This window comes from Phlebotomus papatasi, chromosome 2 (genome assembly GCF_024763615.1).
Source record: "Phlebotomus papatasi isolate M1 chromosome 2, Ppap_2.1, whole genome shotgun sequence".
NCBI lineage: Eukaryota > Metazoa > Arthropoda > Insecta > Diptera > Psychodidae > Phlebotomus > Phlebotomus papatasi.
In genome coordinates this window covers 107,046,300-107,073,995 of record NC_077223.1, presented here as the reverse complement: position 1 = coordinate 107,073,995, position 27,696 = coordinate 107,046,300, and the positions used below count along the sequence as shown (strand labels likewise).

The 27,696-nt window shown below is 32.5% G+C and overlaps 2 protein-coding genes across 2 annotated transcripts in view; both read right to left on the bottom strand.

Annotated features, from left to right (window-relative positions):
- Positions 1-18,028, bottom strand: part of LOC129800679 (uncharacterized) — a 28,084-nt gene extending 10,056 nt beyond the window's left edge. Inside the window, exons 1-2 of the mRNA XM_055845261.1 lie at positions 17,599-18,028; positions 3,257-3,425 (exon numbers count right to left, since the gene is read on the bottom strand). Coding sequence (XP_055701236.1) covers positions 3,257-3,425; positions 17,599-17,667 — 238 coding nt within the window. The 5' untranslated portion in view covers positions 17,668-18,028. The remainder of the gene's footprint in view (positions 1-3,256; positions 3,426-17,598) is intronic.
- The window catches only part of LOC129800690 (homeobox protein LOX10-like), a 242,167-nt gene that overhangs the window by 137,144 nt on the left and 77,327 nt on the right, over positions 1-27,696 (bottom strand). The gene's annotated exons all lie outside the window — the stretch shown is intronic.

The window sequence follows — 27,696 nt, the reverse complement described above, 5'->3', positions numbered from 1 at the left end:
TAATATTAATACCTAAAAATAACTAACCTTAATTTATTTGAAATACTAATCGTGGTATAGGTGGTAAATAATAGCACTAAAAGTGTTGGTCACTTGATTTTATTCACTGAGAAAAAATGAGGGTGCGACTAACTTTTTTTCCTCGTAACTTTAACACTTTTTAGGTGTAAAAAGTGTTAAGTTTTTATTGTTAATTTTACACCTTTTTAAGGGTAAAATTAACATGAAAAAGGGTAACCATAATCCTTAATACACCTAAGAAGCATAATATTTACACCGACTTCGAATTAAAATTAACAGGGTAAAATTAACATTTCCGGAATATTATTTTAACTTTTTCGGATTTCTCTCAGTGTACTTGCAAGTAATCAAACCAGGGAATTAATAATGGTCATGGTTCATATTAGCCTTATATTCTAATTTTTACTAAAAACCGAATCGCGTCCATGATTCCTACAAGAACGATACGCTATTATATACCACTTACAAATTTCTATCGTAATAAGTGAATCACGTCCATCATCATTTAATACAGAACAATATGCTAATGTTTATCACTTACGTCTTCAGATCATAGAAAATTAATAAACAAGCCCATGGTTGATATTAGCATGACGTACTACTATTTACAATGCAGATATCTGTGCCATAAAATGTGATCCACATCGATAATTTATATTTTATAATAAAACGTCATGCTAATATTTATCCTCAGGAAAAATAACGGTCATGATTCATATTAGCTTGACGTACTTATTTTTACTTTTTACTAATTTACAAGTGAAAAATCGAGTCACGTCCAAGGTTATACTAGAACGACGTGCTACTATTTCCTACACTCAAATTTCTAGAAGAAGAGACTAATAATATGAAGTATTTTAATTAACTAAATTTAAGTAATTAATTTAAATTTAAGTATATTAATACTATTATTTAGTTATCACTTACGTCTAGTGATCCTAGTAAATTGATATGAATGATTCATACTAGCACGTTGTGCTACAATTTATCGCGCACAAATCTTTACCGAAGAAAATTATCCACATTTATTATTAAGATTATTCATAGCAGCACGACATGCTAATATTTATCCCTTACGCAAATCAACATTGGACATGCTAATTTTTACTTTTTACTGATTACTAATCCTCAACTTAACTTGCGTCCTTTATTACAGATCCTGGAAAAGTAAGAATTCCGTCCATGATTCATATTAGCATTACGCTATATTATTTATAACTCATAACAATAGAGCATGCTAATATTTATCACTATCCAAGTAAACCTAGTAAATTAATAACAGGAATGTTTCATATCAGCATGACGCGCTAATTTTTACTTTTTAGTGATTTCTAAATTAAAAACTGAATCGCAGCCATGTACTATTTATCATCTACGCCTACTGATCCTGAAAAATTAATAAACAGATTCATTATTTACACTAGAATGACATGCTTCTGTTTATCACTACAGAAAGTGTATTATGTATATTTAATATTTAATAATCAATTACGAACATGATCCGTACTAACCTTATGTTCTAGTTTCCACTGTACTTTACTTATTTCTAACTTAAACACCGAATTACATACATAATTCTTGCAAGAAAGGTGTGCTACTTTTTTATCGCTTACGGCTACTGATCCTAGAATACTAATAATCCCATCCACGATTCATGGCGTGCTAATTTATCCCGTACTAAGCCCTGTCATAAAAAGAGCTCAACATCAATTTATTCATCACAGCACGGCAAGCTAATATTTATTATTATTACTTACGTATACTGATCCCATGAAGTTAATCTCATCTATGACTTATACCCACCACGTCGTGCTACTTTTTTTCTTACTTACGTATCCTGATCTATTAAGTAAACCTTACCTATGGTTCGAACTAGCATGGCGTGCTTATATTTACCACGCAGTAATACCCACGTATACTTATTTCAGGAAATTTAATACAACCATGATTCATACTAGGACTATGTGATACTACTAATAATTGCTATGTAACAAATGGTAAGAAATAAATTACGCCTATGACTCATACTAGTATGACGTGGTAACATTTATCACTTAGAAATTTCTAATACGAAACAAAAACTATGTCTACAATACATATTAGAATGGTAAATTAATATTTACAATACACCGATTTTGAACTCATAAGGTGAATAACATCCAAAAATTTATTAGCATGACATTCTACTATTTATCACTAAGATTTTAAATATTGGTTACTATTTTTCCAGCATACACATCATCCAGAGAAAATTATTCACGTTAGCGTTGCATACTAGTACGACATTCTACTATTTAGTAAATACTCATATCAACCCAAAAAATTGATTGGGGTCTGGAATTCATGCTAAAATGGCATGCTGTTATTTATCAATATGTCAATAAAATTCTACTCAAATTCAATTCTTGTAAATATCATCATAACCGTGATTCATTCTAGGCCGACATGCTAATATTAATCATGTGCTAATTTCTTTAAAGTTATTCATTTTTTAATCTCTGGAATATTAAAGTACAACCTTTTGGGCAGGGGGATGACATTAGCTCTGAAAAATGCGACCACTTTTAGTGTAAATTTTTTCCTGTTTTCGTACATATTTCACGAGATATCTCCAAAACTACGTAGGTTACCAATTTGGGGTTTTCGGTTGCCTTTTCGTTATTAAATTGGCTTTTATTTTGTATTAGTATTATTTACTAATTCATTCTACAATGACAGAAAACAGCTAATAAACTCAAAAGTTTTTTCGGCTCGCTAGAAACATATGGGAAACATAGGAAACGTCATGCCCCTGCTTTTGGGTTAGGTTTTCGGAATTATCTTCACGTTTCTTAAGGTATTTTTACTTGTCCGCGCACCAATAATCCTAGTTTCACGAATAGGATAATGATTATTTCGTGTAATTTGATAATGTTATACATGAATTGTTTAGCAAAGTATGTCGTATTGAATATGCTGTTGAATGAAACCAAATATGTTTTTCTCTGAATGTAGTTTACCATAAGCTTACACAGAGAGGAGATTAACACGGTGAAAGCAAATAGGGCTTTCCAAACAGCTTTATTTGGTTTCGAACATGAAATCTCTACAAAAGCATAGGGCTTTGCTCTATTTGAGCCACACTATCTCTTCTACTTAAGACATTTCTTTAGCTTCCTTCCTGGACACTATCCACTGCGGGCAAAAGCAGCCAGGAATCCAGCCAGACCATCATAATTATTACGAGAGGACCCACCAACACTTCCGCCCAATCCGGCGCCTGCCTGCTGACCATATGGAGTTCCTGCGGAAGCTGACAAACCACCATGGGCAGCATTTCCCGTCAGCAAGCCTCCAAGTCCAGCTGAAGCGTGGTATCCACCGAAATTAACCCCAACTTTCCCATCCTTGCCAAAGGTGACGAACTACAAAACGGAAAAAAAATTGCACATTAAACGCCAATCTCCCATCGATCTCTGTAATTGCAATCGTCATTCAGCCCCAACACAGACCATTTAATTGCGACAATGATTGAAAATGATGAGTTCCGGGAAAATGGGAAACTCATTCCACTTTGGGACATTCTATACGTGAATTTTTTTCCAGAGTAGCTCAAGTGGAAAAAAAGAGCCAGAATATGAGGGATTATTCACCTGTGCATGCTCAACTTTGAACATATACTTCCTCCTGTGATAAATCACAGAATTGTGAGCACATTTGGGTCATACTATAAAGGCCATAAATTAGGAAATGATGTGTGTTTCCCTATTTTCTCTCTAGCAAATGTTCTTCCTGACGTATTTGCAGTTTAAGATATGGGGTTACTTAAAATTATGAGTTATCGTTTGGCAGTTGGCACAATACGTCAGTTCAAATTTAAATTTTGACGTTAAATGATTTACGACTTTTGAGAATTTTCTTGATGAAACTTCAGGGATCCCTAAGGGCCTTGACAGACCTGAGGATTAGTCGAGAGACGGCTTAGAAATAATGGTTAAACTGCATTTCCATCATTTTTCACTAAGTCGTCTCCCGGCTTAAGTCGTAAGTGTGTCAAGGACATAACGCTGTTTGTAGACAATTTATAAAATTCTTTTGTAAAAAAAAATGAAAAAATAAATAGAAAAAGATAATTAACAATATTCCGAGGTATATTGAAAGATAAATCTCACATTTACAGTAGACTCTCTCTCAATTGTGCATTTGGGACAAAATGTCATCCAGTTTATCGATAGATTTAGGCGTCAAAGCCTTTGTAAATTCCACAAAAAGCGCTCAAATATAAAGAATCACAATAAAATAGGAAGAACTACAGCGAATTTGAGCAAATTAGCTTCATAATTAAACGTGAAAATTGTCAACAAAATTTTGCGACCGATTGAGCGAGAGTCTACTGTAGGCTTTTAAGAGCTTTTAAAATTTCTGCAAATTACTCCTTCACGAGAAATCATTTATTTGGGATTAAAAAATGTCATCACTATTTTTTATAAAAGCACTCTACTTAATTTCTTTTCCACTTATGTAAATATTATTGATTTGATTTTGTGATTATTTTCAGAATCAATACAAAATAATCTGGAAATCAGAAGATTAAAATCACATTTTCAAAATTATAATGGTTTTTTTGTTGTTTGAAACATGCGCTCTCTGAAAACTTTTCCCGAAAAAAAACTGATGTTAAATTCAGCTTTAATTAAAAGTGCATGGAAGTAAAGACAACCTCTAGAACTTTTACCCGCAGAAGAGTACGCACGATGAAGTCGCTCATAGCAATTCATGTCCTAGAGAAAAACTTTTAGATATTCTTTCATTGAAAGTGCGATCAAGATAATTCCTCGAAATTACGAAAAAAAAGCCCTGTTCAAGAGCTCAATTTCTGATTTCACTTAATTCACTTTAATTAAAAATTCATTCCGTGATTGAAATACGATGTCCTTCAATGCAATCTGCAAAGCTGACCAATGGCTTTTTTTTCAATTCTTGGAAACAATATTGCGTTTAGGGGAATTTTCCCGGATGGCTCGAGTTCCTCCTGGGCGGAGTTTTTCTTGCGAGTGGAAAAAAACTTTGAGGAATGTAATTGAATGTCTTCACATGACTGGAATTCATCTCCATGTCGGAAAATCAAATCACTTTCCTGACTCATTGGTATTTTTCCTGAAAGCTTCATTTCACGGAAAACAAAATATTCTGCAGAAAAGAATGTGACGCTGAATTTTTAATTTATCACAAAGTTATTTTAAATTCGATTTTGTGACTAAAAGGCGAACCTATAACTCAATGGGTAATTTTGATGCTTGAAACCATGAAATTATCGATTGGGAATCATTGCGTGCGACATGAATTAATCCAGTGAATTGACTAATCCCAGAGGCAATGACACCAATTAAAGCTGCAACACTTTGATAATTGCAGTGAGAACATCTCAACTAATGAAATAATCCAGAAGGTTATTTAACAATTTCATAAGAATTAGTGCAATAAACACATCAATTTACGAATCATGCAAAATTTCTTCAAACTTTAAGTCTCTTAAGGGGTTACATGGGTCACGAAAATATTTATTAATTAAAATTATTTATTATTAAAATTCAACATTTAAAGTATATTTTCTGAAATTTTTATTTGAAAATCTTAAAAATTCAGCCATTGGAACCTGAATTTCATAGGAGTCATATGTCATAGGGGTGACATTAGCTCTGAAAAATGCGACCACTTTTAGTGCAATTTTTCCCTGTTTTCGTACACATTTCACGAGATATCTCCAAAACTACGTAGATTACCAATTTGGGGTTTTCAGTTGCCTTTTCGTTATTAAATTGGCTTTTATTTTGTATTAGTATTATTTGCTAATTCATTCTACAATGACAGAAAACACAGAATAAACTCAAAAATTTTTTCAGCTCGCTAGAAACATATGGGAAACATAGGAAATGTCATGCCCCTGGTTTAAATATTGTATTTTTGTCAAGGGGCAAAAAACTGACCGAAATTTCATGTCGTAGAATTAATATTCACAAAATATTCACAATTTTATATGAGAAAAAGAAAATATTCGAATATTTCCCTAAATATTCGCAATATTCATAACATTCAGGAAATATTCGCGATACTCGCTGTATTCAGGGATTATTCGCGATATTCGCCATATTCAGGAATTATTGGCGATATTCGCAATATTTATGAAAAAATGCCAATATTCGCGATATTCACGTTGGTAGATGTTCTAGACTCGCGAGTTGTTTCCCCCTTGGGGCAAACAACTGACCAAAATTTCATGTCGTAGAATTAATATTCACAAAATATTCAAAATTTTATATGAGAAGAAGAAAATATTCGAATATCTCCCTAAATATTTGCAATATTCAGGAAACATTCGCGATATTCGCAATATTCAGGAAATATTCGCGATACTCGCTGTATTCAGAGATTATTCGCGATATACGCTGTATTCAGGGATTATTCGCGATATTCGCCATATTCAGGAATTATTGGCGATATTCGCAATAATCATGAAAAATGCCAATATTCGCGATATTCACGTTGGTAGATGTTCTAGACTCGCGAGTTGTTTCCCCTTTGGGGTAAACAACGGACCAAAATTTCATGTCGTAGAATCAATATTCACAAAATATTCACAATTTTATATGAGAAGAAGAAAATATTCGAATATTTCCCTAAATATTCGCAATATTCGCAATATTCAGGAAACATTCGCGATATTCGCAATATTCAGGAAATATTCGCGATATTCGCTGTATTCAGGGATTATTTGCGATATTCGCTGTATTCAGGGATTATTCGCGATATTCGCCATATTCAGGAATTATTGGCGATATTCGCAATATTCATGAAAAAATGTCAATATTCGCGATATTCACGTTGGTAGATGTTCTAGACTCGCGAGTTGTTTCCCTCTTGATTTTTGTGTAAAATTTAAATTAAATTTTTTTTATTATACTTATAAAAATTATAGAAAACTTACTGATTTTTAAAATTTCGCGATCAATACAACCCCTTAAGAGATTAAGATAAAATTATGGAAAGCTTTTTAAGCACAAAAGGATGCTACAGAGGAAAGTTATGAACTTTGTTCAAATCACAAATTCAAGAATTTACGGTAAATAATTATTTCATACATTAATTAAAATTATATTTATTCATAAAAAACAAAAACACATTCCTTGCACTTACCAAAATCTATTGAAAAATTAATAAATTACTTTCCGAGATGGGATAATTGCATTTTCTTACCATGCGCCACAAATTACTTAGAATTCAAACACTTCTAAGAAAATTTTTAATTCCCAAAATACTGGAAGTACAGTAAATTATCTCATAATAAAAACAAATTTAATTATATGTTTTTTTTAATTAATTTGAATTTATAAAAATGGCATTCTCAGACATTTCATTTTGCTAGTAAATGCACTCCTACTTTGCTGCAATTATTATTTAATTGAGCACTGGAAGACAGTCACGTACGAAAGCAGACTATTTATGGGAATTTTAATTTTTGATATTAACCATAATTCCTTATTTCCAACATTCCACCAATTTGCTATCCAATATACAAATTTATCCGTCGACAGGAGACGATGTTGCAAAGAAAAAGTTGATTTACATCTTCATTTCCGCTCAACGGAAGCATTGTAGGAATTTCCTCTACCACGTGGTTGTACCCCAACAGAAACACCTTTTGGGGAAAATAAACAGGGGCGAAAGTAATAAATTACCTGGATTTTTCATGGAAAAGCACAAAATGCTTCCTTAGAGCTCTTTTTTCTTTCTGTGTGGGCAACTTTTCTGTTTAGGACTATAAAAACGTGTGAAGTTGATATGTAATTTGTCTTCCTCAAAGTCAACCCGGCAGCAATTGGCTCCGGAACTGCAGCTAAATACTTATAATTTCCCACTTTTATCGTGTTGAATGTTTGCTAACATTCATACCACGGATTATTTGAAAAGAAGGGCCAATTGGGCAATCAGTGATGAAATAGTGTAGTTATAAATGAATATAAATTACATAAAGTTATTGGGATTGGCAATTAATAGATCAATGCTAAATTAGAAAGTAGATTTTACTACCGCAATTCTTTGAAATATTCTGCATTTTATATAAATTATTTAATGCCGCATTTTATGACAATATTTGACTGTGAAGTTTTGTCAGAGGGTGCATAAGTACGGTCAGCGAGTGTATCGTGAGTGGCAGATCGGCAGATCGCGCGATCAGTCTACAAGATCGCGCTGATCGCAACTAAAGTGTACCGTGAGTGGCAGACTTATTCACCCATTTAGTTATGAAAATTTTATAAGTTGTTTCGTTTAAGGGGTTTCGTGGCTCTTTCAAATTAAAAAAAAATTAAAGTTTTTGTCAAACATATTTCCTCAGTTTTTGGTTATTCGGAATAAAACTTTAAAATAAGAACAAGGGCTTTAAGAAAAGAATAATTGGTTCTGAGTGACAGTGAACCGTGAGCGGAGATCGGCGAAATAGTATCCGAAACAGTCGGATAGTGACCGAAAGCCCTGGGCAAAACCAAAAAATGTTCTCCGGTTAGAGTAACAACTTTTTTCGTTTGCGACTACAGAAGATACCCCTTTCCAACCGTATCAAGACATTTGCACCAGTTCTTGGCTACTTCTAAAACATATCCAAAAATTAGTGCAATTGTTTGAGTTAATTTCGAGAAAAACTAAAAAAAAACATGATTTAGGAATGTTGAAAGAGTGGGACTGAAAAGAATCATTGTTCGAAAATCTTAAGTCATTGGGGGGAGTCACCAAAAAGTAGTAGTCGAAAACTAGAAATCATGTCGTTTAGCACCTAGATGACCTAGATCATTCGGAACGTTTCACTATTTCTCTAATTCAAATTTATGTCATTTTTACAATATTGCCCTAATTGCAATGTAAGGCCAATGGAAAAATTACGATGTATAGGGCTTAGGGAGTATATTTATCAACCATTATTTGGCGGTATTATATTTCAAATATTCGAAACTTCTGTTGAATTCTTGCCAGGTTTTATACCGGTTTTAGACTAAAGGTTAAGCCCAGTTCTTTAACGTTTAAAACATCTAAATGTAACCTGATTTTTCAAAATGTAATTGATTTATCTTTAAAATTCAATATTACACAAATATTCCCTTAAAAGTCTTGCCTGAAAAGAAATTAGAGAAGTTAAGCCTTATGCCAAAGCCTTATGCCGAAAATAGACACAGGCTGATCCTCGAGAATAGTCAGATCGAAAAATTTGGCGGTAAAGGATCAGCCCAAACTATCATACACTGAAGATTTAAAATCAAGGATTAGCGTTTTTTGCGTAAATTTCGGTTAAATGTGCCCATTTTGATTTTTGAAATACTTCTTAAGTGAAATATCAATGCATTTCATACAGACAGGAATATTTTAAACTTCCCATTATTCCTTTTTTAATGAATTTTAAGATTTTGCAACATTGCGTACCATTACCTCCATGTTTTTTTCATTCAATTGACATTTCGAAAAGTACCCAAAAACACCCAAAGTGAAGCTTTTTATTTTCAACACTAGCGCTGATGTCGCCTAATCCCCGTAATTTCGCTAGACCTCATGAATTTAGAAGATCAGCCTGATCCTTCAAATTTTGGGCTGATCCCTGAGTGTATTGACACCAATCCTCATTTTTCGAACTGATCCCTAAGCCGATCGCTGTGTCATTTTGGGCCTTAGGTCTAAAGACCGTATTAAGATATTATATTCCACTGTGCGTCTTTTAAGATACGCCAAAAATTGTACTTTTTACATAAAATTATTCAAAAAGACCTCCACAGAGATTAGGTGATGGGATCACCAGCAATTGCGGATGTTTAGTGGGCAGCCTTGGCCGCCCTTAATTAAGACTTAAACAAATGTTTTGGACCATAAAACATTATTTCGCGTGCTGCTAGAGGACGAAACTGAAAGCTTTCTCATTAAAGAACCTCAACAGTATTTAGCTTTTGTTTTTCCATGCTATAAATTTTATAAGAAAAAGTGAGATGAGCACCATATGTGGACAATTTACGAAATATTTTTTTTGGCGGGAACGATTTTCGGAAGATTCGGGGTCATCTTCCTATAAAAATTGACAATTGATCAAAAGTGTGTGGGATTCTATTTTTTTTAATTAGCTTTGAGGCGGAAAGTGGTAAGTGCTACGTACGATAAGAATCAGAAAATTTTGCTTTACCACGGACAGCTCCACAGGATCCTGCACGTTATCTAACACACTTTAGGTAAACAAAAGAAGCTTCCATTCCACTTGACAATTGCCATAACAAGGCCTCAATGTGCTATAAAAGTTTCAATAGTTTGATGGACCTAAGCATTTTGATCATTTATTTAACTCTTTAGGGTAAAGTGATATAATTTGGAATTAGTGTTACAATTTGGACAATTCGCCGGTACAAGTTCGACAAGGAACCAAATTACAAAACTAAAGCATTAAAAATATACAAATAAAAATGAAGTACTATATTTATCAAGAAAAAAGCCCTGTCCAAATTGTACCATTGTCCAACTTGTACCACTGTCCAACTTGTACCACTTTACCCTACTTAAAAATTCGAATTTCATTTTTTTTTTGTTTTTCGTTAAAATACGAATTTAACTTATCTGTAACACGAATTCTAAAACTGTTTGATGATGCCAATTGCAAACAATTTTTTACGTGATAAATTCGGAAAAATTATTCGACAATCACATTCATATTATTTACTAGAGTTTTATAGAACTCGTGTGATCGTGTGTACCTCAAAGATAGTTAATAGATAGCTGACAACACCTGATTTTTATTTATTTTGCCAAATTTTATAGTTTCATACACTGAGAAAAAAACGGGGGTGCGATTAACCTTTTTTCCTCGTAACCTTAACACTTTTTAGGTGTAAAAAAATATCAACGTTTTTCTAATGTTAATTTTACACCTTTTTATGGGTAAAAATAACATGAAAAAGGGTAACTTTAACCCTTAATACACCTAAAAAGCATAATATTTACACCCATTTCGGATCAATACTGCAGGGTAAAATTAACATTTCCGGAATGCTATTTTAACTTTTTCGGATTTCTCTCACAGTGTAAGAGACAAAATCAAAAAGAAACTGTTTTTTAGTTTTCAAGACTCACGTAACCTCTTAAATTAGATAATCATAGTACCTTTATATTAATTTTAAGTGCTATCATTTAGAAAATATTTTGATTTTGCATTTTTTTTAGAAATATTGTAAGACTTCATGTATCAAACGAATTACTCACTGTAACTGTATTATTACACATGCACATTAAAATTTTAATATGATTCACATTAATTGTCGCTGGTGAGAGTCTAAATGTGTAATTTGCGTGTTTGAATAATTTTATATTCGAAATTTGATCTATTTGTTGATAAAATGGTAGAATTGGCCCTCAAAATTTGATATAAATTGATTTATAGCATTAATGCGAAAAATTAATGCGATTTTCTCTTTAACTTTTTAATGTGAAAAATATTTATGCTTTAGGTAAATTTAAACTTATTTTTGCCTTCCAAGTCCACTTCTTTATCAATAAATAGAAAAACCCCAAATATTAAGTGACTTAAAGACACAAATAACATATTTGGACGCTCACAAGCGACAATTAATGTGAATCACATTAAAATTTTAATGTGCAAGTGTGATAACGCCGTAACTTATCTACATATTCAATTACTCTTTCCTGTATTAATTCCAAATGATTATGATCTAAGACAAAATCTTCTAGGGACTGTACTTGAAGCTGAATAACGTTTTTTTCAGTTGTTTCCTCATCAAAAAAATAATTTCAATTTAGTCAAAATAACACCAATGTAATACGATAAAAATTTCAATTTGTATTTCAGGGATTTCCTGTGACAAAAATCTGCGAGTGACAAATACGGGAGAATTGTCTCAAGAAGCTTTGACAAAATATTCACTTTCAAGAGAAACCGAATGAAGAGTAGGGGCAAGAGGTGAAAGACATTGCTGAATGACAATTTCTTGAGGTCGCGACTTTATTTTTGAAGCTAACAAGTCACAAGGAAAAAAAATTACAACTTGAATTTATTGATTCCGAATTGAATTTGGAAAATTTCCTATTTCAACAATATGGAATTGGATTATGTTATTTAGAGATTCGTCTTTGGAAATTGCTTTTGTCAAAGTCAGGAAAATTTGTTTTGCGCCTTTTTTTCCACCAAGAAACTTTTTCGGGAATTTTTCTTTTTTCGGCAAAAGAACTTTTCTATTTATATTCAAATTGTGTGTTTGAGAGGGATTCAAAATAGAAAGCTGCCTAATTACTAAGTCAGTAGGAATCACACCCACAGATTGCGCTGTTATTAAAAGTGTGATATGAATTCAAGCATGAAATGTTCTTCAAATTCTTGCCACTCCATTGCTGTTACTTTCTTTTCTAACCACAACAAATTTTCACGGGTGACGAAAGCTTGCTCCACATTTTCTCCCCCTTTTTTTTCGTACTTTGGAAGTTATTCAAAGGCCCCAAGACACAGATTATATAACAATTGTCACGAAAATTCTGCCCATCGTTGGTTTTCTGTATCTTCACTTTGAGATATTTTGCAACGTTTGAGAATTTTTGTTTATAGAAACAGAGATGAAGAAAAACCGATGACCTCTAAAAACGTTAATTATACCTCTTAAGTTCTCGTGCGCATTATTTACCAATCGAGATGACGAAAAAAAATATTGTGGTCACGTTTCCCTTCCCGCCGGAATCTCACCAAAGAATTCCCATTTTGCAGTCCAAGAAGCTTATTAATCACTATAAATATTCAACTCATCTCCATATTGGTTATTCAGGAATAATACGCATCTGGCTTGTTTTTTGTATGTGCATCATTAAAACAATTAGCTATTTGGTTTTTCCACACATAGTGAACCCTAATAAAATTCTTAAGTCATACCTGGTGGCGATATTGAAAGAACTTTGACAAAGAAATTATTGAGTTTTTAGATAACGAAAACACTTGATGAAATTAATTATTTAAAACTGTTTTGAAGAAAAAGACAATCTTTGAAATTAGAGCAACTTTTCAGTAATGAGACTAGACATGAAAAAAAACAAACCTTAATTATCTAATAAAATGGTAAAAAACTGTCTAATGCTTCTAAACACTTAACCTAAACGTTTAATTAAATTAACTAGAAGAAAAACTAAAACATTTAAAAGTCTTTAACATTTCCAATTTTAAAAAGTTTTTTTTACCTACAAAGAAACTAAATTGAAGGAAGTGACAAAGCGTCCCGGACAATGCGAAGTATAGTCCGGGACTATACTTTCGCATTATTTACCGTTTACCGGTCCTCAACCGATTTAGGCCGATTCATAAATCACGCTAAAACTCACCCAAAATAATTTTAAAAGTTTCACAATTTATTTTTAGACAAAAATTATTTATCAGTTGATAACCGGTTCACAACCGATTTGAACAGACTTATAAATCACTCGAAACATTTCCCAAAAAAAACACTCTCAGGCGTAACATAATTGAATTTCGGATAAAAATTTGTTATCGCTTTAAAAACTGCTCATAACTGATTGGAATCGGTTTGAACTAGGGTGGAATCACCACTTCCCGCCAGTGCCCCACTTTTTGCCACCTATATTGAAATCGCTATTTTTCGTTCATTTATGAAATAAATGAGCCGCAAAGTTATTTGTATATTTACTGCTCCTACGTATAAAGTCGAAAAATAATAATTATTCGTTTTGTATTGACGATTTTGAGCATTTTTAAGAGCAATATTTTAAGCAAGTGCATCGAATCTAATATTTCTTACCAAATATATGAAGTGTCATCAAATTTTTATCAAGCAAAATATACCTCTTTGGATAAATAATTTGACTATTGAATATTTAATTGAAACGCTCAAAGCAGAAGTGGACTGTTTTAATAGGGAAATGCATACAAAGGAGACCACTTCTGCTCTGAGCGTCTCAATTACACTTGTAGAATACATGAAAATTTGTATTTATTTAATTAAAATTAAACTGTAGAATTCGTTGTCATTCCTTGTCATTTGACAGAGCGCGCTAGGAAAAACGACTAAAAACGGTCGCTAGGTGTTGTGTTAAGGCGTCTACACATTGGGAGAAATTTTCGTCAAAAATTGCGTTTTTGACAGAAATTTGACGTTTCCCCCTACAACGCTGCAGGGAATTTCCTTCAAAAAAGCAATTTTTGACAAAAATTGCTCCCAATGTGTAGAGGCCATTAAAAAATGTATTTTTGATGGCTATTTAGAGCCCAAATAACTGACTTCAAGTCAAAAAAATTGTTTGTTTCGTAAGTATCGGGTGATCCACTGCTCTTTGACTGGATAAAAATAGAAACATTATAATTAAACGTGTTTAATTATAAACCTAAGCCTTTTAATCCTTGAAGTATTCTTTTTTTCGAAAGAATGCAAAAAAGTGAAAAACTCAGGGGCCCATCAAGCCTAATAAAAAGTGAAGCTATTTTTCAATTTTCCTTGTAAAAATTTTGCAGATATTGCACCGCGACTTAAGCAAATTTGCTCGTAGTGCTTATTATTATTTCGGCGAACATTGTGAAATATGTATTTTTAATTTTAAAAAATCTAGAATCAAAGAATTCCAGCGACTATTAAGAAGAATACTTATACTTTGAGTACTAGAGTAAGGAACCTACGTAGAAATTTTTATTAACAATAATAATCCGGTGATCGTCGGATAGGAAAGTTCAGCCCAGAATAAAAAACAAAAGCTCTGGGAAGAAGGATTTTTTTAAGCTTAATATTTTCTCAAAAATAAACTAGAACATCCCAATGTCTAATTTTGTCCTAGACATCCTACGTATCTATATCATATATACAAAAAAAACATTTTTAATAGATAATTTTCTCACAATAAAATTCTATTTTGAAAACTAAGTCGTATAAATAAATACAAAACACAAATACTCAGTAAGGTGTATTTGTATTTGATAAAAATACTCAGTAAAATATATATTATTAGTTTAATTCCGCGTTCTCCTAATAAATAAATAAATAATTTACTAATTTTCTCACAGAAAAATTTTATTTGGAAAAATAAATCGTATCAATTATTCAATAAGACGCTTTAGAATATTTAGTAAGCTTTACTTGATAAAAAAAACCTGGTACAATACAGACTCTTCTGTCTCTTTCAGTCACACTTATTAATATTTTTATTCTCATAGTTTTTCAGGGGTAACAAATTAAAATTTTTCACTTAATTTTCCTCGCTTCTATACAGTAGAGGTCTAAAAATAACTTGGGCTGATAATTTAGTTTTGTCAGTGAGTAAAAAATTTTAAAAATAAATAGTGTTTTTATCAAGGGGGAGATATTATCTTGGAAGTGGTGTACACTGAGATGGAAGTACTGCGGAAGTGGAAATCTCAAAAAATGAAATGATTTTTGAATCTTTTTATTTAATTACAATATGTAATATAATGCTGATAAGCATTTAGCGCAATTAAGGCTTATCCTGGAGGACTAAATTTATGCCGGGTTTTGTCGGAATTATCGTCAATTCCTTATAAAAATCCTCGTTAAAAAATCAAATATCGTTTCACTAACGCCTTCTGTTGTAATGGAGGAAACTTAATTGAATGCCTTCCAAAAATTTAAATATAACTAATATTACGATTTTCAGTTGAAAAGTATTCGAGTGTAATAAATGTAATAAGTAGTCGATTCTTTGAGATGGTTTTGCTACTGAAAACTTTTGGGAATAACTAAAACTAAATTACAGGATATTAATTTATCCTACAACTTTCAGAAAAAAAAATTAAGAATTTAAAAAAAAATGAAAAATATGGAGACATTAGAATAATTATAAAAATAATAATATATAAAAATTTAATATAAATTAATCGATAAAGAATTAATTTTAAAAATATAAATAATTATTATTACATAATAATATTTATGACTCAAGTTCTGAAATATTATTTTTGACACAACGCCTAAAGTAGTGTAAATCAGAATCTGCAATAATTATAAATGGTTCTTATATTTTTGAACTTTTATTACGAACTTTTTTGTCTTCAAATATAACATTTTTACCATAAAACGAAGTTTTTTTTTTTAGAAATATGGCACTTTTATGATAAACTGGGCTATCGCATCTTTTGAGACCAAATATATCATGGTTCATATAGAAAATGCCTTTCTTACATTCTTTAAAATATTAATTTTGTTATATTTTTTATATTTTTATTTTAAAAATTAGAAATTTTTAAAATAGAGATTTTACTTTGAGTTGAATTAAAATGCAATTACTATATCCAAAAGAATGAAAAATAGTAATCCAACTGTTCAAGAAAATTCAAATTAGATTTTAGTTGTTCTTTTAAATTCAAACGCCGGAAGTGCTTGGAAGTGCTTAGAAGTGCAAGAAGTGCTGGAAATCACCTATAGCACTTCCAGAAGTGTGGAAGTCTCTGACGTTTTCCATACAAATTTAGGGAGTGCTGGAATTGGTGTACACGATTTTTCGACTAATATCTCCCCCTTGGTTTTTATTAATTTCACCCAGCTTACCGATATTTTTTTTCAATATGGATACGAGTATTTCTTTAATATCGGTCGAAATGAATTTTCTCCATTAAAAAGTTAAAAATTATTTTTTCGTAAAATTTTCTACTGATTAAATTTGAGAAAATATCATACAAAAACACTTCCGTTGCCTCTTGGATTAATTATGACATTTGGTAAATGCATGAAAGTAATTTTAAAAAATGTTGGCAAGGGTAAAATTAAAAATTGTTGGACTATATTTGCAGCTTAAATATGATTTAAAACGGAATATTTTATTGGAAATTTCAATTTTTATTACTGGCTAAAAATATTTAGGGGGAAGGCCTTGAAGCTTCGCACATACTCTAGCTTCGAATACTTCATGTTTTTCCCATATTCCTTTAATTAATCTGGCCTAATGTTTTCGGTAAATGTGTGAATTAATAGGTCAGCTTCATTAAGTGTTCGAATTCGAAGCCAAAGTGTGTGCGAAGCTTCAAAAACCGTCCTCTACTCCACAAATTATTATCGAAAAAGCCCTTTTCATTTTAAACAATTATTGGAAAATCGTCAAAGCCTTTGTGCTTAAAGTAATTAAATAATTCATTGAATTATTTAATAATTCTTGTTTATGGAATATATTGAATACAAGCAGCTTATATCAAGTCTAAAGTTCCATTCCTCCAGCAGAAACACTATTTAGCATCCTCTCGTGTGTGTTCTTTATCGATAAATCTGTTTCAACCCACTAATTACAATCCCGTCATCGTTTTTACAGCGCATAATATGATCACTGAATATATGATTACACAAGAAGATCTAACGTGGTGTTTGGTGTAAATTAAGCACTTTATTCCACCAGACAATAAACTCAGTGTGAAAATGAAAATGAGCATCTTGGCACGTTGTTTGGGGCATCCAAAATTACATTGAAGTCGATGGTGAAAATTAAATTTTCATTGAGGGAGAACAATGCTTTTGGTGGAAAAGGAAATACCGCCAGGTGCTGAATGGATCTTTTTGCAATTTAATAACTCACCTGAGGTCGTCCAAGAACTGCAGGAGTCAGAAGCAATATCACACAAATATTCACAATTTTCGCACTCATTTTGGTGGCAATTGCAGAGAGATTTGGAATCGAAAGAAATAAGAAAAACTCCAAGGAGATTCCGAAAAGACAGGTAAAAAGCTCACAGATTCTTCTCAAAGACGTCGAGAAGAGCAATGAAAGAATTCTTTTGTCTTACGCGATCAACAGTCTGAATCGTACTATGAGAGATTTCCGCTTTTGATGCTAGTTTGTATTCCAGCAGCAACCTTCCACCTGACCGGTTTGTGGATTCTCAATCACAATCTTAGCACTGGACAGGCTAATTCACTTTTTATTTGCGCCAACACAGTGGAAACTCCTTCCAGAAGCTCAATTTTATTCACCTTTTTGCACACAAACTCCTCACCTTCCACCACCGTTTTTTTTTCTCATTGCAATTGACGCACATATTGCCCAAGAATCTCTCTACCACCTCCCTACTGTGGACTTTTCCAGTACAGTACACCTTTGGACGCCCCTTCTTAGAACTCAAAAGCCCCCCATACGTCAATCAACTCTCTGAGCTTTTTTCCCATGAACTTGAAGACTCTTTCGCCATTCACTTTGGACCTTTGTTTACCTTTTTCTGCTCTTTCCCCGGTCTCCAAAGCCAAAATATAAACACTCAAGGGCACTTCACAACTTGCCCCAGAATTTTTTTTACCATTTTACCATCTCCAGCATCTTCAACTCGGTCAAAATCGCCAAAAATAAATCAATTTCTTCTGAGAAAATAGATAAATCATTTGCAAAATGACTCACCTTTTGAATGTTTCGTGCAGTGTCAATTCCAAGCTAACCAAAGGTGATAGATTAAAGGGGGTGATATCTTAACTTAAAACTAAAAAATATTTATTTAGAAATTAGGACTAGGGCGTCTAATACGGAATCCCGGAATCCCGAAAATCCAGGAATCCCGAAGATCTTGAAATTCCGAAAATTCAGGATCTCGTGTGGTAAATCCCGAAATTTTAGAAACCCGAATTAGGACTAAAATTAAAAAGGACCACAGATAAATTTATAGAAGTTACGAAAAATCCTATACCATTATTGTTAGCCCTGTTAATGGTTAAACCTGCCAAACCTATCTATAATAATGTAGTGGAACATTTAACAGAGGAACTAGCGTGAAATGTTTTTACTGGTTCCTATTAAAATTTTATTCATCCTTCTTTTCACCCTCGTCACCTACAGGTCCTCAGCTCCAAGAGCAGATTTCGGACCATGACACTGCTATAAGGTGCTAACAATCATACATAACAGAAGTTCAAAAGAGTGCATAGCATTAAATATTCCGGTGATCACCAGTGAGATTTTTCTTCATCTCGAGACTAAAAACACCTTTTTAATCTTGTCCAGAGCTTTCGAGTCGGATATACAGTGATGGCCAAAATAATAGAACTACCCCTGCAAAAACCATTATTTTTTCATTTGTATTTTTTTTTATTCCAATTTTTTCAAATAATTTTGATGTAGAAATGTTCAAATAATTAACTTACGTCGAATACAAATTGTTTTGGCCGCAAGAGGTCTCTATTTTTCACAAAATATGTCAATAGTGATATTCTTTTTTAATAACGTAATAGGACCACTTTCATTTAAATAAATGAATGTGACCTATAAATCGAATAAGTGGGACTAAAGCTATATTTAGAAACTATAAATGACAATTTTCCTATTTTATTGTCCGAATTGAATTTCAGTATTAATGTATTCTGCGCAATATAGAGACCTCTAGCGGACAAAACAACTTTTATTCTACGATGTTAATAATTTGAAGATTTCTACATCAAAGTTATGGCAACAAGTTGGGAAAAGATATAAAAATAAAAATAAAAATAAGCTTTACAAAGTGGTCCTATTATTTTGTCCACCACTGTAGACCTTCTTCAGTGGCTACAAGGGTTATTTCATTTTATTAACAAATATTATATAAGGGAAGAGTACCCCGGATCGGAATGTTAAGAGACATGCTCGAACTTTAGTTGGAAATATAAGCCTCAAAATACTATTTGGTATTTTTGTGTCTGCTAATTTGTATATACTAGTGATTCATTTAATTATATCTGTGCATTTGAATTTCAAATTTTAAGAATAAATTAATAAAAAATAGATGTAATTGCAACGATGTACTCTGTACCTCGGATCGTCAGAAATTTTAAAAAGGGGTCTTGGGTCTTACGGAAAATTGGTTTTTAAAATTAAATCTAAGCTAATGCACTGTATTCCTATGAGAGTTAAATGGTAAAAAGTAGCTGATAATGTTTAAAAATTCATTTGAATTGGTGCGACAATCTGATTGTAACCTGACGATCCGAGGAACACTGCCGATCGTTGGTGCTCTTCCCTTACAAGGTCGTTTTTTGGACAATTTCAATTTTTATTATTCGACTAAGACTTTTTTTTGCTTCTTGTTTCCTGTTTTTTTTTTTTTACTATTCCTGCGAACAATGCATTCCTTTACAGTTCCAGTAACAAAAAAAGAATATCTGTTCTTCAAAACATTGAAATTTTTAACAGTTCCAGCGAGCATCAATTTTTTAAGTGTTTTGGCGAATAATGAAAGAAAACATCACTGTTTGAAAGAATAATAACTGTTCCTACGAGCAGATGATTTTTTTACTGTCTTGTGAACAGTGAACTATTTTGACTGTTTCTGAGAACAGTCAAAATTTCAACTGTATGTAAGGTTTTTTGTATTATTCCTGTGAACAATCTAATCTTTTACAGCTTCTGTATAAAAAAAAATATCTGTTCTTGAGAACAGTAAGCTTTTCAATGATTCCCGCGTACATAATTTTTTATCTGCTTATGTGAATCGTAAGAAAAAACAAAATACACTGTTCTCGAGTTCAGTAAAATTTTAATCTACCTGAGACCAGTAAAGTATTTCAATTATTTATGCGAACAGTAATTTTTTAAAAATTTTTCCCTGTTCCTGCGAAAAGTAGATTTTCACTGTTCCTGAAAAAAGTTTTTTCTCAATTTTTTGAGGACTTTTCTTATTTTATTTTTAACCTTTATTCTTTAAATAATTTGTTTTACTATTCCTGCGAAGAATAGTAAAACAATCCTTTTGAGAACAGTAAATCTTTTTTACAGTATCTGTGACAAAAAGAATCTCCGTTTTCACAGATAGTGAAACTTTTATTGTTTTCGAAAATCGTAAAATTTTACTGTTCCTGAGAACAGTATAGTTTTTCAGTGCCTGCCAACGGTAGAATTTTTTTTACTGTTTCCGATAAAAGTAAAACATTTTGACTGCTCTTTCGAACAGTATTTTTTCATTTTTCTTCAAACAGTAAGCTCGTTTTACTGTTCCTAGGGACAGTAGATTTTTTTTATGTTTTGCAATAAGTAGAATTTTTTTCTATTTTGCGAAAAGCGTATTTTTTACCACTCCTGCTAATAAAACTTTTCTCCTGCTCCTGCGAAAAGCAGGAAAGTTTACATTGTTTTTGTGTACAAAAAAATCTGTTCCCAAAAACAGTAAATTCTTTGCAGTTGCATCTGCTCTATTCCTGCTAACGGTCAAATTTTTCTCTTCTTGAGAACAGTGATTTTTAATTGTTCCATTTTCAATTGTTTAAATTTTAATTTTTAATTTGGCTTAGATCGGCATAATAATTTTATTGTATAGTCTTACATGTTACTTTCTGTATCATGGGCATGAACCAATAAACTTATTATTATTAATTTTGCCAAGCGCCGCTCACTGTTCACTCTGAAAGTCCTTTATTCACCCCTTGAAACCGAATAAACTTAATATATAAAAGATCGTTATCTCGACAAAAGACTATACAGCCTGTGAAGAAGCATTTCCACCGTTTGGCTTTGGAGGCTGTTCATCAACGCTAAGACGGCGGCGAACGCAAGAAAATTAATGTTTTATTGCTTTATGAATTTTGTAGCAATCATGTATGCTTAAGTGTAATAAATATTATTATTATTATTATTATTATATTATGCCCAACGCACAATAACTTTTGTTTGTAAACATGTTTTTAAAATTTCCCATGAGAATGAGCGAGATGACTAGATCTAGATCTCACTCACTCTCACTGAAATGTCACAAACATGTTTACAAAACAAAAGTTATTGTGTGCTAGGCATTAGATAAGTAGTACTTATACGATAAAAACTAAATATATGTCTCCTCGATATTCTTAAAAAATTAGGAAAAGCGATAATTATTACTAAATCACTAACCCCAAATAATAAATAACCACGTCATTTTAATAATGTAAAAGTAATATTTCCTGACAAAAAGTTTCGAAATTACTCAGATATCTCCCCCTTATTTTTAGTAAGTTCCGCAAAAACACATCCTCTAACCATCTAATTCACATGTAATTGACTTCATTGATAACTCCGCCTTAATTAAGTCCTTCGTGCAGGTTTAATGGGGTTTTACAAACTCTTTGATTGCAGGGATCAAAAAAATCCCCATCAAAAATGCCCAACAGGCACACATCACAGTTGCACTCCGCAGCCAAAGTAAAAAAAAAACGTTCGTTAAATTGATTTTTTAAATTGAAACCCACAAAGTTAAGCCTCAATGCTCCCGAGGGTACAAAGGGTGAATATGGAGCCACCCCAAAGAGCTTCTAGCACAATATTGACTCACAAAGTGTTCGGGGAAGTTAATGAGTCACGACCTTTGGCATATTTTTATTGCAGATCATTTTTCATTGAATAAAAAAAAATCCCCCGTAATTAAAAGGTCGTCACAGCATAACGTCACAATATTGAACTAGTTTTATGTACATCATTGTTCTCAGACTTGTTTCTTGGTGTTGGAAGACATGGAAACTGCGTTATTGCTCAGTCATCGCAAGCCTCTTTCCGGACAATTCCCCTGAAAGTTCTAAAAAGAGAAACAATCAATTAGCCCAGAGAAGAAACAAGAAGTTGATGGAAATTTTGTGAGAGTCATTTATGTATTACAATACACCTGGAAAAGAAGCATAAAAGTTCAAAATTCACCATCACCTTTTTTGTACTCCAATCTACAAGTCAATTTATTAAATTGTTACTTAATAATTCAGTAAATTGACTTGAAGTTGAACGAACGGTCTTGGGGACAGCTTTATTTGATTTTGGCTCAAATTTCCAGATCCCTCTGAGAAAGGATGGGAACACCAAGTGAAAGCTCCAAGACTTGCAAGATTTTCAATCAAATATCGCCTTAGGGGAAATTCCATAAAAATATTGCAGCAGCTTTCTTGAAAACATGTTTGTCTTTCGTCTGAGAATTTATCAGGGAATGCTGGTTCTTTTATTCAAAATGAAATAAAATATTACAGGATTTTTTCTCCATAAAGTTTAAACTATTGATAATCCTAGATTAGTTTATTGTGGGTGAGATTCTTAATGTGAACCAACTCGGAATGTATGCAAATTCCAATTTGAAGTTAAAGATGAAGAACATGCTCTATAAAAAAAAAAATTATTAGGAACTTTTCGCATTTAATCCAAAATGTGCATTTAATCCAACGTGCTATATGCTCTGGAAGTAATCTTTCCGTTATTCTCTTTGAACTCCGAAGACTGGTTCAGGGCCTATGAAGACCTGCTCCTGATGTGCACTAATCTTCGTGAGTTTATCCACTATTCCGTTATGCCCTAGACACACTTACGACTTAAGCCGAAAGACGACTTAGTGGAAAATGATGGAAATGTAGTTTGACTATTATTTCTAATATAATTATGCTAAGCCGTCTCTCGGCTAATTCTCAGGTCTGTCAAGGCCCTTACCTAGGGGGTCATAAAACGATGCAGACATTGTGAAACAACCATAGATGAACCATAATTGAAAAGTACTCGCCAAGACACACAAATAAAAAATAAAGTTCAAGTCTAAATATTAATTAAAGAGATAAAGGCCGGTCAGTTTATTAAGTTTCATCCTTTAAACTTCTAAGTTTAATAAAATTACAATAAAAATGTAAAATCAAAATTGTTGGTTCTTAGGAAAAAATATTACGGAAATGATTAGCTACTTCTTCTGCACTTATGAAAAATAAACTCATATTATTTTAATATTTGTAAATTTACTTCCGACCGGATCCTGGTTAAAATTTCGAGATCCAAAATCCAGAAAACCAAAATCCCAAAGGCCAAAATTCTGAAAAGCCAAAATACCGATTTGGACGAAATTCCGAAAACTAAAATACCGAATCGGTCGAATTTCCTGAAGGACAAAATTCCGAAAGATAATATCCGGAACGCCAAAATCGGGAATAGCTCAAGTCCTAAATTGGTCAAAAATACCAAAGGCCAAAATCACGAACATCAAATTTTGCTAGCCTAAGTCCCGAAAGCGTTAAAACCCCGAATAGGCAAAATCCTGAATGACTTAAAATCATGAATAACCAAAATCTCAAAAGGCAGAATCCCGAATAGTCGAAGTCCCTAAAAGCTAAAATCTCGAAAAATCAAAATCTCGAAAGCCAAAAGGCGTCGTAGCTAAAAAATGAAGATATTTGTCAGAAGTGACGTTTTGTTTTGTGTGGAAAATCTTTAAATCTTGGTTCTCAGCTAAGACATTTTAAGTTCCTTAAATATTTCGCGTCATAATACGAATTTTTTATTTTGGAAATATTTGACAGCTTGAAATTTTGATCTTGATTTTGGTCTGAGAATTTAGACCATTGTCTACCGTATAATTTACCGTTGGATTTTGCCTATTCGATATTTTGACTTTAAGGTTTCCGAGATTTAACTTCTTCGGGACTGTGACCCATTCAGATTTTGGCTTTCGAGATCTCGATATCTCGAAACATTTAAGATTTTGGCTTTTCCGTATTTGAACCTATTCCAGATTTCGACCCATTCGGGATTTTGAACCATTCGGATTTTGGCTATCGAGATCTTGAATCGTTTGAAATTTAATGTCCTCCTGATTTTGGCTTTTCGAAATCTTAACTTTCGAAATTTCAACCCATACGGGATTTTGACCCATTCAAATTTTGGCTTTCGAGATCTTGAATCATTTGGAATTTAATGTCCTCGGGATTTTGGCTTTTCGAAATCTTAGCTTTCGAAATTTTGACTGATACTGTTTCCTAGCTTACCGATACCGTTTCCTTAGCTGCCCTCTTATACAGGATTCAGATCTAAGATTTATTTAATCGTTTACATTTTTTGGAAAAATTGTTAATTAAAATTGTTGTTTAGATATGCCAGACCTTCGGATACTAGACTAGATCTTTAGTCTAAAGACCGTATATGTATAAATTTCTACTACAACATACTAAAAATTCATCGAAATCCAATCCTTACCCAAGAAGCATTTTTTTCTTAATATATTCTTGTAAGATTCCTTAAGTAAGACACTATAGAACCAAAAATCTTTTTATTTGCTTATAACGCTCTTGGTTCCATCACTGAGATTACTATAAGTACAGTGGCGCACTCTTAAGGATCTTAAGAGATTCTATAGGAATTTCAAAAGAAAATTCTCACTTTAAGTCTTTTAAAAGTGCACTAAAAGACTTGTTTAATACTTGGTTCTATAAGGCAGCTATTTTGCTTCTTGGGTAGGCATTATGAGAAATTTAACTTTGATTTAACTATCCCCCTTAATTTTTTGTAATTAATGCTTATTAATCTTAAAAATCCAGATGAAGTGCAGTCAGAAAGGTAGGGTTTTATCACTTCGTATATTCCAAATCAGGAAGTTACGAGACACACTTTTCCAGAGTATCATCCCAATCCGAGGATATGAATTTTTGTAAAGATTCTAGTATAAGTGAAATTATTCAAAATTACATTTCATGCAGCGACGGTCCAGTTTCATCCAGTCGTTTGCAAAAAACCCAGAGGAGTTTTTTATCGAGACACAATCGAGTGATTGATTTGAAATTGAAAAACATTCTGAGAGACCAACAGATCATCAATTTAAAATTTACCAAAAAAAAATGCCACGCTTAGAACAATTTCTGTCAAGAAAAAAAAACAATGACCCACGCTAAACCTGTTAGTTAATGGATTAAAGAATGATGCGATGGAACCATCAGACCTCTGAACTTGATCTCCATTGCATAAAAAAAAGACTCGTTGGTCATGCCAGAAATCATAACGCGAAAGCACTCGTTTATTGTTTTGCTGTCGATACGCAATTTTGATTAATTCATTTTTTTTAATAAATATGGATTATTTTGTCTATTTTCCGGCATTAGCACTGTGCAGTATTAATCCGACTAAACTCCCACAGTCTGGTTGAAGTTTGAGCTGCAAAAGCTCCCACCTGGCTGTCCACATGCCTCACCTGAAGAGCTTTTATCCCACAGTCCATGCAGAATCTGCCCACCATTGGGCGCAACTCGATGCTGAAAATCCAGTCAATATCTCACAGTGAGGTGCATTTTAATTGAATATGATAGAGTTCAGCTGCTGAAGTGTGCTCCAAAGCTGGTCCAAGCGGAACGATGATGACCCAGAAAAAAAGCTGCGAATTTCTGTGTCATCTCGCCAAAAAATGATGGTATTCAATGGCCAAATGGATGGGTGAAAGTATTTGGAACGATGCCAGAAGAAAGGTGCCAAAATAATTCATTCTAATCACTTCGATGCAATATTTTTGCCGGATTTATCACCATCCCCTGGAAAGTTCACTGAACCTACCATCTCTTCTGGGACCGAAAACCAAACACGTTGCACCAAAAACATCATATAAATCTTTCCTGTGGTGAGTGTGGTTTAGATCGGTAGATAAATTAGGTTTGTTGCTTAATGGAAATTTCAATGAAACATTCCAAATGTGTTTTTTTTAAATTAATTTATTTTTTTTTGATATCTGATGGGAATAATTGAAAGGAAAGCAATTGATGATACGGTTCGATAGGTTCATTGTAAAATTTTAAGTGCAAAAGATACAAAACAATATGATGCTTTGTAGTCACATAACCTCAAAAATTAAATATGAAATTTTGGTATATTGCAAATAACAGCAATATACCAAAACGGTATTTGGAAATTATTTTGAAAACTTCAGTTGTATTATAAAAGGATCTTGTAAGTTCAATAAGACATATATCATCTGATTGAAATAAATGTGAAAAGAATTGAAAAATTCCATGTTTTAAAAATTAAAATATTTCGAATAAGGGGAAAGGCTCATAATTTTGTCCAGTTTCTTATTTTGGACACTTTGAGGATAAAATTGGACACTAAAAATAAATTGATTAAAATTATGGATTTTTATTCCAATATTTGATGAATAATGAATTTTAACTAAATATTTGTTCTTTTTGGAAGATTTTACCACTAATACGTTAAATTTTGAATATGATTTGAGTTGAAATTGCTTTGTTGAAAATTCATTGTGAGCAATTGCTTACGAGAAATATGACAGAACTTCGTGTTTACTTCAGTCTTATTTAGCTGTGGTGAAGTACTAACAATGTTTCTTCGCTTTTTTTGAGTAATATTATTAAATATTCATTGAATATTGTGTTAATTTACGTTAGTGGTGATTTGTAATTTTGACCTTAAGTGAGGTTTGCCTTGTGAATTACGTTTTTCGTGTTAAAAATTGGAAATTTTCTAAAACATTCACCAGTGAGGTGATACTCCTTATTTTGGACAGGTGTTTTTCTCATGAAATTTCGTGAAGTTTTAGCTTTTGTCATGACTAGGTTGCACAAATGCTTGGAGAAACAAAGGAGCATCATCTCTAGGAAAGAGATATAGTGAGAAAAGCCTTGAAAGGCTCCCGGAAAGGTCAAGGAATTCGCTAATCCGCACGTATTTGGAGTACCGAAGTCAACTCACTTTAATGAATGATATGGAAAGTTTCCGAGCTTCTTGTGACATTCTACGTTTCCCTTACATGAACAGGAAGATGACTTGGTAAGATTGGTTCTTGAAATGAAAAACAATGGGCATCCTGTTGAGGCGGATTAGCTGTCCAAATTTACAGCCAAGTTGTCCAAATTAATAACCAAGTTGTCCAAAATAAGAGCCCAATTCATTTCTACATATCAATTTATTTTTAAACGTATTAAAACTAATTTTAGTAAAAATAAGACGATAAATAGCTTT